A 13,908-nucleotide genomic window follows, 5' to 3' on the forward strand; every position below is an offset into this window, starting at 1 on the left:
GTGTGTGTGTGTGTGTGTGTGTGTGTGTGTAAAGTGGAGAGTGATTAGTCGGTTCACTTCCTTCCTTTACCTTCCATCTGGACAGACAGCAGCAGCAGGATAAAGAAAAGTCTGTCAAACGAGGAGAAGGAGGCAAAGAAAGTGAAAGAAAGAGCGAGATGTGAAAAAGTGGTGATAAAAAAAGTATTGCAGTTGTCCAAACGTGCCACGGTATGTAGAATCAAACTGTTGTGAAACACCATCAAGTATGCAGTCAACCCGTGAAGAGCCGTCACCAACACTGTCAGACATGCGTGACTATCTCCTCAGTGTCATCGGCTGCCTCTGCCTTCTTCCTGGTAAGTAACATATTTGAGTTCACATCTAAAATCACATTTAAATATGTATTGTAACTTTAGAGAGGAAATCTACAGATTTTGAGGAACTTAGCTCACCAAGGCTATTCAGTCTGTGTGTTGTGTGTTTGTCTGTGCTGTTAGGGAACATGGAAATGAGTACTTGAAGTTTCTATTGTAAGTCACTTTTGGTAAACTCTCACTCCAGTGTATTTTGGACAGATTTGTCTCAGTTTCTACGTAAATTTGTTCAGTGCATAATTTGGTGAAAAAAGCACTCCATTGTATACATTTGTCAGACAATGATTGTATGTGTGTGGTACCTTTATCGTGCTGGATTAGTTTATCTAGATATTGACTCTAAAGACATTTATAACACACAGCAGTTTAGGATTGTTTGTTAGGGTTGACAGACTCTTATTGACTGCATCACCTATTTCAATAAACTGTGTCATAACGAGTCACCGACCCTCATCAGGTCTCTATGCTGAAGAATGCAGCCAGACTGTTTTGGGCAGACGTGAAACGTTCTATGTACCAGAAGGGGGCAGTCTGTCTCTGGCTTGTGTGGTCCAGCACTGTGGAGACACCTGGATGGGGAACTGGATGTGGAAAAATGAGACCAATGAAAGGTTCAGTACCATCAGGAACTCCGAGAAACATCATCTGACCAATGTGATCCTTTCAGCAAACAGAACCCGTCTAGTTTTGAATTTACAGAGGGTCAACCAATTAGATGAAGGTTCCTATGGATGCAAGGTTGCGTGGGGTCAAGGTGACATCGATCTGGGTCATCTGATGTATGTGAACGTCACAGCAGGTATGCGGAATCACATACATGTCTGTCTTTTATTTTTAAAAGCTAAGTCCTCTTCCAACAATACCACCATTGACACATTTCCCCTCTCATACACTATCAATTCATGTGCAAGATCTTGACCACAATCTATTATTCAAATGTTACCTCCTTATCCAATGATCTAATATATGTATCTGTATGTGTGTCCATTCCTCCTCTTTCATTGTGCAGCTGTTCCATCGCAGAGGAATTTGTTGCACAGGGTTTTGGTCTGCGTCGGTGCTTTCCTTTGTCTTCCTGTCATTCTCGGACTGGCTTGTTGTGTGAGGTCAGAGGTCAAGCCTCGCCCACATCCGAGGATTCAGTCCACACATGTGGCTGTATATGAACCCGACCTGGCTCCACTACCTCCACCCCGTTGTCCAGTGCAACAGACACATAAAGGTATATCTTTATTCTTACACTCAACATTCCTGAAACTTTTCTAGGTCACATGGCGTTGTAGTGGCTACTGGTTTTCTCTTGGGTTTCTGTTTCCTCTCACAGTCTGAAAGCATGCAGAGATGAATTGAACACACAAAACACGGTGTACGTAGGTGTGAGAGTGAATGGTTGTTTGTCTCTATATGTTGGCCCTGCGTTGGACTGGTGATCTGTCCAGGATTTATCCCACCTTTCACCCTATATCAGGTTGGATTGGCCCCAGCTACAGCGCAACCTTAATGTGGAGGATAAAGCAGTAGCTGGGACTGCTCCCCCTGACTCATTTCCTCTTGTGGTGTGCGGCCTCACAAGTACAGGAACCTGATTTACTGCTCTGCATTTGACTAGCTCTATTATCACACTTTACTCCCCCTTATAACTTATAAAATAGGAACTTCAGAGATGCAAAATACCACATGACCTATAGATATATGTATCGTGCAATTACAACTTCCTGCAATAACTGGAAGTGGGTCAGAGATCTTCACAGTAATGTCTTCCTATTCTTTTTACAGCGAGCTCCAAGTCCCAGCAGAAGACCGAGGTAAATGAAACAGAGCACCCACCATTGTTTGTTTTTTCACCTGGTGCATATGAGCATTTTTCTTTTCTCCGATCACGTTCCAGGTGCTGTATGCAGATGTTTCCATGGAGGCACTAAGGCAAAAGAAAGTCGTCAGAGAGCCTCCTCAGTCTACTGTGTACTCATCGCTCAAATTTTCTTGACTGCGTTTGAATTAAGTGGAGGTGCAAAGTTGTATTCTGAGGATAAATTATTTTACACTGCTTTTGGTGAGATACTATGGAGCCCCTGAAGTGACATGAGGAAAAAAAAAAAAATGAAGACATTCTTTTTATTTTGAAATCTCAAGTTTTAAATTAAATTTTCTTTTAATAATTTTTTTTTCTTTTTTTTTGGAAACTCGAGATCTTGACTTTGAAACTCGAGATTTAAATTATAATTTTTTTTTCTTGATTTTTTTTTCCTCATGTCACTTCGGGGGCTCCGTAAGATACAGTACTGCTGAGTCCTTGTTGCTTTGAGGAACCATGTATGACATGTGTATGTGGAGTTTCTCACTCACAGAAAGCTACTATAATATATTCAAGTGAAACACAATTAAAGCAGAGGACACAATTAACTACAAATTATAGTATTTTTGTAGCTTTCTCCTGCAGTCTATTGATTTCTCTAATTACACTATTCAGAGAGGAGAGTGCAACACATTCAGCGATGTTAGGATTCTGTGTTTTGACAAAATAACAATTGAATCAACAAAGTATTTAAGCATAGACAGAAGTGTAGCAAAGGAAGAGAAAACACACATAACTGACACAAAATACAACATTTTATTTTAGAATAAATTCTCAATGGCACGTTACATAACCAAATATACATATACATGTTTAGACATCTTTTAAATTAATAGATTTTCTTTCATCATCTTATCTTTATTCATTTGAGTACTCTGCACTTACATTTTTACATTTTTTGACATCAATGCAAAAAAAGTTGTTGTTTTTAATAAATTAAGCGTATTTACAGAGAAAAGGCTGCAGGGTATTTAGGCGATACCTGCCACAAACTAGATGAGTGGAGTATTTCTCTTCCTGCTTTCTTTACTCGAGGTAATCACTTGTCTGCACTAACTGAACAGTGTTTGTTAATTTATTAGTCCTCATGTCTGCTTCCGGTCCAGCTATAAAGAAAGGTACCACTGTATTGAGAGAAGCTTCCTGCCAACTTTAAGTTCACCGTAATTACAAAGTGGATTTTTGTAATTTCGGGACCTGAGCCTTTAAGCCACGTGTGTTTAACTTCACAAACTAGAAAGTCATGAATGCACACTAAGAAGGACGTGGGCATTCTTCCAAAGACCAACAGGTGTTGTCACATAGAAACACTTTTTCTATGTGTGTCTTTAACCTTTTCTTTTCATTTACAAACTACCACTTTGCTCCACTGACTCCTGTCTGTGCCGTTCCAGGCTAAAGTCACTAAATCGTTGAGGAGAAGAGTAGATGTACCTATCGTCCTGTTGTGCTTGTACGCTTTTCAATTCACTTCTAAGGGAATTTGTAACAATAACTAATAAAGAACAAAAAGTACAAAAAAAAGAAGCTCAAAGTTCACATTCCAAGTTTTTTTTGTCCAAAGTTGGTTTGAATGTTCACTTTAACTTGAAGCATTGTTTTTTTTTTTCAAGTCATCTTCATCAGCGCACATGCCGGCAAACCTAAAAACCACGGAGACGTTCCTGTTTATAAGTTTCACCAAACATAGACCTAGGTACACAGAGCAAGCTTCAGTGGGAGGTATCAGAGGGTGAAATGTTTTGTCAGTTAAGTGCAACAAGTATTTTCAGCAAATGAGGGAGTCGATCGGCTACGCACAACTGTAACCAGATCCAGAATATTCTCATCCTCTCACACAGTGACAGAAAGAGAGGGGGAAAGAGAGAGAGATAGCATCAGTGGTTGAAAGGACTTTTGACAGATTGTAAGGCGCAGCTTTGGCTAAAAAAATGCTAATGGCAAAATGTTTTGGCAGAGCCGACTATTGTGCCTGATGTGAGCCAACTTCCACTAACTAAGCACTTGAGTCCAGGGACTTGAAGTAAACTAAATTCTGTGACAGTATTGACTGAAGTTCAGCCTAACCCTAACAGCGCAGTAGACACAATGCAGCAGCTGACAAGGTTACGAAAGCTTTTTGTTCCCCACAAAAAAAGCATTTTTTTGTTTCAATGCAAAGCACAAGTTCAGACCCTACAGTGGATAATTAAGACTCCCAGTGTTGCCACCTCCAAGGTTTCCCTACTGTTGATCTACAGTACGTGAAGTTCCTGTGAATGACTGTGTACTTCATTTAGGCAAAAGAGGAACTGTTGCGCGACGTACCACTCAAGGTCAAAGGCAAAAGGAACAAACATTTTGTTTTCCGACGACTCTTAAAGGCCCGATCACTCAGCAGTTCATTTACGACGAGTAACAGTCCTGCGTTACCGCTCGCCTCTCTCTCTCCAATAAACAAGAAGCTTGAGAAGAAGCTGAGGCACAGACTAGCTGAGCTTGTGCCATCACAGTATTACAGCCACGCCATAACGTAAATATAATGTGAATAATTAACAACTGAGACGCAGCAACTTTGAACATTGAATAATTTTCTGCCACTGAAATTTGGTTCAAAGAAATTCAGCTGTTTCTCCTCCCTGTACACTCACAGTATTGTTGCAGTTTGTGATAATGTCAGATTATCCTTGGCTTGAGGGAAGAGGTTCTACAGTGATTATGTGGTTGTTGCCATGATTTCATACATTTTTGAAACTATTATTATTTCTGCAGCTCCATCAGCCAGTGTTGTCCCTTTGTTATGCAAGTTTGTTCCGCAGAGCTACTCGGACTGAAAAAAAGTGAACAGAGAGGCATATAATTAATGCTTTGAGGCAGGAAACACTTAAAATACTATGTGTCAAAATGTGCTCCCCAGAAAAATGTCAAATGTAAGACTTACAGCTGATGAGTGGCTTATTTTGTCAAAGCGGAACTTCAAGTTTGACCTTGGTGACGTTTTATTTTTCCCATCTGTAACAGTCACCAAGAAGGAAATAGACAGGAAAGGAAAGAAAATCCCAGTTACAGATAACAAAACTTTGTGAGATTTAGTCGGACTTGTGTCGATTGTGTTTCTGTTTGAGAATAAAACGTTTACCTGTCGGACTGCGGCACATAATGACAGGAGTACCTGATCCCTGGCTGTCCACACTAAGCGAAGGGCTAAAGGCAGAGGAGGAAGCTATAGAGGGGTGACTAACCTAAGAGAACAAGAGAGAAGAGAAAAGCACAGATTTAACAAAAAGGAAGAGGCGGAGGAGGAAAAGAAGTGACGTTTCTCTCAGATAAATCAGTCATTGAAGGATCAGTTGGAAGTTGAGTGGAAACGAGGAAATTATTTTAATCACCAAGGTTAAACTTTCTAGGCTGCAGTTAGATGTATGTATATATGTATATGTACATATATACACACACATATATATACACATATATACACATATACGTATATATGTATATATATACACATATGTATAAATATACACATATATACGTATATATGTATAAATATACACATATGTATAAATATACACATATATACGTATATATGTATAAATATACACATATATGTATATATATATATACACATATATACGTATATATGTATTTATATACACATATATAGACACATATATACGTATATATGTATACGTATATGTACATATATATAAAATAATATATACAGAATAAGTTGTATACATAATAAATGTCCTCATCTAACTGCTATAGGAACAATAACTTCTAATAATAATCATGTATTACTAAAATATAATATGAAACATTTCTGCATTACAATACCTTAAAACATTCATATTTCTATACAGGAAAAAAACAAAAACAAGACAGCAATTCCCATGATCCCTCGCTGCATCCCAACATAGTTTTAGTTTTGACTGAGAGCCCTCTAGTGGCAGAAATTATACACTTTGCATTTAAAGACCTTTGAAAGTCCTTTTAAAGACCGTGAACTAATGGATTTTGAGGATTTACTATAACATATTAAATTACACTTTCTTTTAATCCATGATATCACTTCCGCCCTTCTACTTATCACTCGTTTAGCTCACTGCTGCATCATGCACGGAAAACCTACTGGAACCATTTTCTCTGCTCCTTAATAATAAGCTCGACAACTTAAAACTCACTCGGAACAGAGAAAAAGTAAATGGAGAGGCAGGCTCTTTAGATGCACAGCAAGTGTAATCATTATAATCAATGCGCTGACATTCAACCCTCTCTATTAGACAGCTGTAATTACAGACTCCTTCATCTGTGAAAGCTGTGAAAGACACTTCCAACAACCTCACACTCATTTAAGAACATGCTGCCAGTTCTGCTCTCTCCACTTGTTGCCAAACAATCAGCGTCTCCATTTACTTTTATAAATACAAGCTCACTACGATGTACGGTTGTCGTTAACAAACTTGAACGTTGCACTCACTGGGTCCAGTTCTTCCAGAGCTTCGGTTTCACCTGTGGTGCTGCTGAAGCTGCTGGTGCTGGACGAAGAACGAGATATGTTTGGCCGACCGCCACTGCACTCCTTCATCTTCATAAACGGCCTGGGGAGGAAGGAGAAGCAGAGGATCAGATCATGTGGAGAGGACTCGCAGAATGAATCTCTCATAAGATTTACATCATTAACTTTGACTTTGGGGGAATAACAAAATAACTTTGGTCTCACCTCTCCTTGTTGGGGCAGATCTCAGGAGAGCTGGGATTAGACGATGTCTCTGATCTCACTTCTTGGGACAGTGGGCAGGTCTCTGCAGGCTTTTGGTCACTGCAGATAAAGGAATCATCTCAGTAATAACACCACCAAGACTGTCTGGGCCATAGCTACCTTCAGTTAAACAAGAATAGAGACCAGGATGTTAAACAGTAAGACCAACCTGCGCGTGTGTTTGTCTGAAGGTATTTCTGTGCTGGAGTGCAGACGAGGGAAGAGACCTGACCGCCGCTTCACTGGACTCTTCAGAGGAGACTTGCCTGGCAACACGGGAGGCTGAAGATCACATGAAAGAATGAGGTTTTGAGTTATATACAATTTCATCAAATCACGCTCAGCTCACCGATCCTTTTCCACCCCAAACATGTTCCACGAGGTGGCCTTTGTATAACAGGAAGGATGTTTCACAACTGCACTCTCTCTGGCATTCTCCGCTTCTTCTTTGTTGGTTAACGCATCACATTTACATGGGTGGAGCTGTTACTTCTTAATTTGCACAGTAAGCTTCCAAATAAAACTGCTGCAGAAAGAGGGAGGTGGCCTCCGCAAAGCATACATAAAAGGCTTTTTCTAAGGCAACGAAAATGTATAAAATCTATATTTTGTTCATATTTTAAATATGATTTTAAACTCCCAAATGCCAATGCTGCTCGTCATACACTGCTGATGCTGTATTCAGTCCTGATGTGGCTATTATGCAGCTTCATTTTCTACTTTTGTTTTTTAATTATTTCTTTTTTGTGTTCTTCAACTCCCCGTGTGGGCGTGGGTTTTCTCAGGGTTCTCCGGTTTCCTCCCACAGTCCAAAAACCTACTTGGGGATTAGGCAAATTGCCCGTAGGTGTGAGAGTGAATGGTTGTTTGTCTCTATATGTGGCCCTGTGATGGACAGGCGAACTGTCCAGGGTGTACCCCGCTTTTTGCCCTATGTCAGCCGGGATTAGCACCAGCGACCCTCATGTGGAGGATAAAGCGGCAGAAGATGAGATGAGTGAGTGTTAACACTGAAAAGACAATAAAACAGGAAATTTTGCACCTATACGATTTGTAACACCTGTGTTCTACTTTGATTTGTAATTGGTCTTGATCATGTATTAAACTATGGACAGGAGAAATGAGCCACCAACGCTTTTTCAGCAGAGATTGGAGATGGTGAGTGTGTTTTAAGACACATCAGACAGGAACTGAAACTGAAGTCTAAAGTAACCCTCACCAAAAAAGTAATCTTCCTCATTTCTCACTCCATTCCATTGCTGATACCACTCACATTAAAAGTGCTCTTTGTGCATTCGCTGGTGCTCTGCGGCAGTCCTCCACCGCTAAGGCTGGCTGGTACCCCACCTCCTACCCCGGGGCTCCTATGACGCTGAGACCCAACCATGGTCTCCATGGAGTGGCTTCTGACACGCATGGCTCTCTGGACCAGAAAGATAAAACAGAGAAACAGTGGATGAAGGAGAAAGAGGGGTGCGGAGTAAAACAAGCCGATGCAGGTAATTGGTAAAAGTATATGTGGAGGGACAGCAAAGTAAAAGCAGTTAAAATAGAAAAAGCGTTAAAGATGCCACCACCAGAGAGTGCAATTCTCCAAGAAACGAGTGAGATGGAGTGCATGGATACATGTGCTGTTGTAATCCTCTGAATTTTAATGAATTGTTTTCTAATTGATCTCCATAATAATAATAGCAGTTTTGGTGAATCCACAATAAATTCTTGCTCGTAAAAATTAAAGACATGTCAAATTATATTCCAATTTCAACAGAAGCTTGTTTTTTCTATCAATGCAGAATTCATTATTTTCAGTTTTAAAGCAGAAACACAAAAACGTCATAAAAATAACAGTTTATTGATCAAATGGCGATTCCACGTTGCATTTTACAGCAGTGCACACATGTAATACACAGTAACTGCCATGAGAACAATGAGAACAGCACCCCCTGGGACTGACTGAAGGAAATGCAAAGTAGCTGTCCATAATGCCTGCGAAGAGAACCAAATTATCACATCAAAATCACACATTTGTCTCTGAAACTTCCGAAGGTCAAAGAGAATATTGCAGTGGTGTGAAATAACATCAATTTCCTTTCTTCAGTTGTAGACAAAAAAAGTGAAGGCACAGTCAATGATGGGAATAAAAGAGTGAGATGACAAAATGAGGGGAAAATAAAGAAGAAAGAGTCACAATAGCAATTTGTCACACATTGACTTTGTGACAAGTGACAAAATATTTTGTGCGCTTCTACTGGATGAGGTGAAATAAACGTTATGAGTTAAAATAAGTTTTATTATGACTGTTTCAGTTTTGTCCGCGGTCATATTCACCTTGAAAGACTCTAGCAGTCCCCCGTGTCCCCCATTCTCCAGCTTGTCCTCGTCTCCTGCCTGGCCCAGGCCCAGCGTGGCCTGACTCTGCCTGTGCAGCTCATCATGGAGGTTGTCAAGCAGCGCTGCTCGCGTTCGCCCCTGAAATCAATTCGCACACATGAAAATGAAACCCATGTAGGGACATGATTGGGATGTTGATTATGATGATGATTATAGATGATGCTGAACAGCGATTGGTGGCATGCTGGGGTGTTTTGAGTGCGGCTGCGTGAGTAAGTGTCACCTCCAGTTTGGCGAATTTGTCGGATTTGTAGCAGGCATTTTCAGCATTGATCAACTTTGTCAGCAGGAAGTCTCGAAACTCAGGACCCTGGAGGGAGAGAAGAGGAGAGGGAGGAAGAGAGAGGTGGAGTTGAGGAACAATGGGAGTGGAGGGCAGTGGCGAAGAAAGGACAATGTGACCTTTATCAACATCATACAGATTATATTTTTGCAGCACCATGTGTTTAATCACACGCATCAGCAAGAAGAAAGAAAAAAATACCCATCCCCTCAGGTTCTCTCTGATAGTACTATTACACTGCACATTTTATCTATGTAGCCAGAGCATTTGAGTGATACATATGTTTCTGTAACTCTTTCTGGTGTTGAAATGGAAGATAAAAAGGACAGGTACACATTTTAAACATGTTGTAGAGTCTTGGACACACTGTAGTCTATTTTAAATCATATCTCATTAAATATCAAATGTTTGAGAATTGATGATGATTTCTGATCTCCTGCAGGAAAATATGGTGGCCTTCGCATACCAGAAAGAATGTTGTTGTTTGCTTAATACGCTTCCTGTCAAAGTTCCTTGCCTCAAGTACATGTAAAAGGCTTCTATGAAAAACATTATTTTATATTATTATTATTATTGTTGTTATTATTATTATTATTATTATTATTATTATTATTATTATTATTATTATTATTATTATTATTAATAATAATAATAAAAATAACAATAATAATAATAATAATAATAATAATGTTATTATACACCAATCAAACATATGGAGGACCAAACCTGACGTAATAATAAATAAATAAAGGAATAAATAAATAAATGTAGGTGAACAGAAATGTAGAAATAAATGTAGAGCATGTATTTATTTATGCATTTATATATTTATTCCTGTATTTATTGATTATTACGTCAGGTTTGGTGCTCCATACAAACATTCTTATGGGTAGTATATACTATTTCTGTCAATAAACCCTCGCAAATATTTCATACTGGACATTGAATTAGCCAGATTTTCCATTCATTTTGTCATATTGTTTTTGTCCAACTCTACCTGATGATTTTTACGTAAACACAGCTCAGTCTACTTTAAATCGTAAGAGGTCACATTCTTTGTCCTGCTAAAGTGTGAGATTGGTGGCTGTGTGGGAATGATTCAAAAAATAATCAGCCTTTCAGCTGAGACATTGAAGTTGAAAAGTCTGGAGGTCATTTATAAAAGAAGCTGAGACTCAACTCTGTCACTCACCTTCTTGAAGACTGCCGGGTTTGGGAGAAGCGGTCCAAAAGGAGGTACGTCCTCCCTCGCAGTTACAGACACCTTTACAGATGAAAGGAGTGAGTCAGGAGTGCTCAAGTTTAACACACTGTCATCACCAGTGTTAAATGATTCAGTCGCCTTTTTTCCCTAGTAATATCCGTGTGGACTTTGCTGCCAGGACCACTGGCAGTGTTTCGAACACAGTAGCTGAGTCTCAGATAGTCAAGGCTGCATCCTGCAAGTGTGCAACTGACATATGGACACTTGACTATTGAGACACTGTCCCTTTCTCACACAGTTTCTAAATCTTTTTCATTCACAGTTGTTGCTGAGCATCATGCTGCACAAGCACAGAGGTCAGGGTCTCTACCTTGTACGTTGTGTTTTCTGTACATGGGTTCTCAGCCTGCACCAGCACATAAGCATGCAAGAAGTTGGAGGCAATCATGTCTGGAACAAACGGCGTGGGCCCTTCCTGGAAGACCGCGGCCACAATGTCATTTCCTATGTGCCTTTTCCTCTGGAGCTGAGGAAGCAAAAGAGAAAATATTTATTAGTGGGTCAGCAGATTTCATTCTGTGTTTGTGGAGCATAGTTCGTCTTCTATGACACGTATACCAGCAGGGATGTTTTTTTTTATGTTTCTAAGTGGGATTTTTGTGGCTTATAAAAAAGAGTTGATTTATAACAGCAATTTGACAGATTGTCATGTATTGATATGTTTGAGTCACTGCAGCTGTGCCTTTGTTATAACACTGATAAATCCAGCGTTAAAGTGACGCACCTGCTGGACGTCTCCCTCAGTGTAGGGAAGCTTGGTAGAAACGTGGAACATAATCTCCCTCTGTCTGAAGACAGTGTAGACAGATTCAGACCCCGTCTGTCCGTGGGATACGTCCAACCCACCGCGAAACCTGTTACGAAATCAAAGCATGAGTGTCATGTTTTCTCTATCTCCAGACTTCAGTGATAAGATTTCATTCCCTGTGTTTAAACAACAGTTTAAAGCTTCTCTTACAGTTAATACTTTTTAAAGTGACACACTGCAACATAGAACAATCCTGTAAGGCGATACATGATTTATGCACTTTATTTTTTGTAGTATCTTTTTCTCTCTGCAATTTATCTTCACTTTAGGCTGAGGTCAATACCAATTCTTCATATATTTTTATTTTACCATGGAATCATGCCTTCATGTTCATCATTTTGGGCTATTCAATCACACTCCTTCTCTTACCCTTTGAAGTCCTGAAGGTCAATGTTTTCACCCAGGATGCTGAGAAACTCCTTGAAAGCTGGCGTCTCCTCATTGTTTCCAAACAACTCTTCCTCTGATGTCTGAGAGAAAGTGACGAGGGAGTGGTAGAGAACGAAAAAAAAATTGGAGAGAAAGATATTTAGTGAAGATCAGATGTTGCCTGTGATGGAAACATGCAAAACACTGACATTAACAATGCTCACCTGTCCAAACTTTTGGTAGATGACTCCAAATTTGAAGGTGTTGTTCAACTCATGCTCGTCATAAGCCACTATCAACTGGGATCCCTGTGCATTAACAGAAACAATGAGATGCTATGCTACAGGCGTGTTGCAAGAGTCGTTAGAAAAACATGTTTTCCTCCTCCACATAATGTCCCCAGGGCAGGTGTATTGGGCCCTTGTTACGAAGGGCTGACATGTGACAAATTGTCACGGCCCCCAGCGAGGCCAGTGATCCTGTCACTGCCTCTTGCAGACAGAGACAATTTTTTTTTTTTTTTTTTCCTTTCCTCAGGCAGAGACTGAAATCTTGCTCCATCGCACTACACCACAGGGCTCACTGGAGGAGAAGCAGGTCTATCATTTCCGTTTTAGAAACTTTTCGTCGACCGTTTTGTACAATGTACTTATGGAGGAAAAAGGCAATGTTGGCGCAGTGAGGGGGGGTGAGGGCTAAATGTGATAAGTCATGCTCTATTTCTTCTGATATGGAGACACAGGAGGCTGAAACGTTAATGAAGGCTGGTAAGCTCAAGTGATTCTTGGTCTGCTCCTGCATAACCTTTATTTTGTTGTTGCACAGAGAAGTAATGGTAAATTCTCTCTGCATTCTCAGGGCTGACTTTCTCTTCCAAATGTCTGGCAAAAAATGATTCTGGTACATTCTGCACCTGCGGCATGGACTGAGCTACAGAAGGAGTTAATCTCACTTAATGCTTCTTAACTCAGAATTAAAGAAGCGGAGGCATTTTCCCTGAGATGTCACAGTTTTTTGTGCTGGTTAAGAAATTAAATTCCTTAAATGTTAATTTATGTATTCATTCATTTATATATTTAGTCTTCTGCTGTCTTTTATGCCTGCAACGTGATGTTTTATTTATGCTGCTCCCTGTCTCTTAAATCTCACTGGGACTTCTTCCAGGTTAAAACAATAAAACAACATAAAATAAAATACAATAATCCTGGTAAACTGAACACTGCATCAGGTAATGTTTACTTTATTTAATTATTTAAATGACCTTGATCAAGGTTATTATATAATTGTGACAAATAAACAGCATTTTCAGAAGCAGGGATCAGTTTTGAGTCTACGCCTGTAAACAGAAGCAGACGCAGAGAGACATACTGAGTTTTAAACTCACCCGAGGGTACAGGACTGGATTGAACTTAAGCCCTGTGGCATCGTCACACAGAAGCTGAAAGAAAAAAAAAGAAAGAGACTTGTTGCAATTGATTGATATCATTTAAAATGTATAGAGTGGAAGCTGCATCTGCTGTGTGGCTCAGAGAGGGAAAGATGCCATTCAGTAATGCACCAAAATTTATCGTCTAAAAATCCTAATGACACATTTCCATCCACGACAGGATAAATCAGTGACATGTCTTTTGTCAAGTGCAAAATGGGGCCTGTAATGACTGATAATAACTGTTGGAAGTCAGGGACAGCGTGTATATCAGCCAACATTGAACATGTTGGACAGGTTGATGGTCTCGAATAAATAAGAATAGGTTGGATAAATAAAACAAAACATAATAGCAATAACAGACAATTGTGATAGCAGCCATGATTTTAGGTGTTTGGTAAATGAGTTTGCAGGA

The 13,908-nt window shown here is 39.7% G+C and overlaps 2 protein-coding genes across 2 annotated transcripts in view; one reads left to right on the plus strand and one right to left on the minus strand.

Moving 5' to 3' along the window:
• The first annotated feature begins 270 nt into the window (after positions 1 to 270).
• On the plus strand, positions 271 to 2,365 carry LOC310924756 (uncharacterized protein). The gene is made up of 5 exons (XM_083886580.1): positions 271 to 338; positions 814 to 1,155; positions 1,366 to 1,578; positions 2,133 to 2,161; positions 2,245 to 2,365. Exons 1-5 carry the CDS (start codon positions 290 to 292, stop codon positions 2,341 to 2,343), a joined length of 732 nt encoding a protein of 243 aa, XP_083742706.1. The 5' UTR covers positions 271 to 289; the 3' UTR covers positions 2,344 to 2,365.
• Positions 2,366 to 4,313: 1,948 nt separating this feature from the next.
• Positions 4,314 to 13,908, minus strand: part of rap1gap2a (RAP1 GTPase activating protein 2a) — a 39,694-nt gene continuing 30,099 nt past the window's right edge. Inside the window, exons 8-22 of the mRNA XM_083886697.1 lie at positions 13,452 to 13,505; positions 12,292 to 12,375; positions 12,068 to 12,168; positions 11,615 to 11,744; positions 11,201 to 11,356; positions 10,819 to 10,890; positions 9,567 to 9,653; positions 9,281 to 9,421; positions 8,226 to 8,375; positions 7,122 to 7,234; positions 6,914 to 7,012; positions 6,671 to 6,791; positions 5,330 to 5,432; positions 5,132 to 5,202; positions 4,314 to 5,020 (exon numbers count right to left, since the gene is read on the minus strand). Coding sequence (XP_083742823.1) covers positions 5,012 to 5,020; positions 5,132 to 5,202; positions 5,330 to 5,432; positions 6,671 to 6,791; positions 6,914 to 7,012; positions 7,122 to 7,234; positions 8,226 to 8,375; positions 9,281 to 9,421; positions 9,567 to 9,653; positions 10,819 to 10,890; positions 11,201 to 11,356; positions 11,615 to 11,744; positions 12,068 to 12,168; positions 12,292 to 12,375; positions 13,452 to 13,505 — 1,491 coding nt within the window. The 3' untranslated portion in view covers positions 4,314 to 5,011. The remainder of the gene's footprint in view (positions 5,021 to 5,131; positions 5,203 to 5,329; positions 5,433 to 6,670; positions 6,792 to 6,913; positions 7,013 to 7,121; positions 7,235 to 8,225; positions 8,376 to 9,280; positions 9,422 to 9,566; positions 9,654 to 10,818; positions 10,891 to 11,200; positions 11,357 to 11,614; positions 11,745 to 12,067; positions 12,169 to 12,291; positions 12,376 to 13,451; positions 13,506 to 13,908) is intronic.

This window comes from Microchirus variegatus (genome assembly GCF_963457635.1).
Source record: "Microchirus variegatus genome assembly, chromosome: 3".
Lineage (NCBI taxonomy): Eukaryota > Metazoa > Chordata > Actinopteri > Pleuronectiformes > Soleidae > Microchirus > Microchirus variegatus.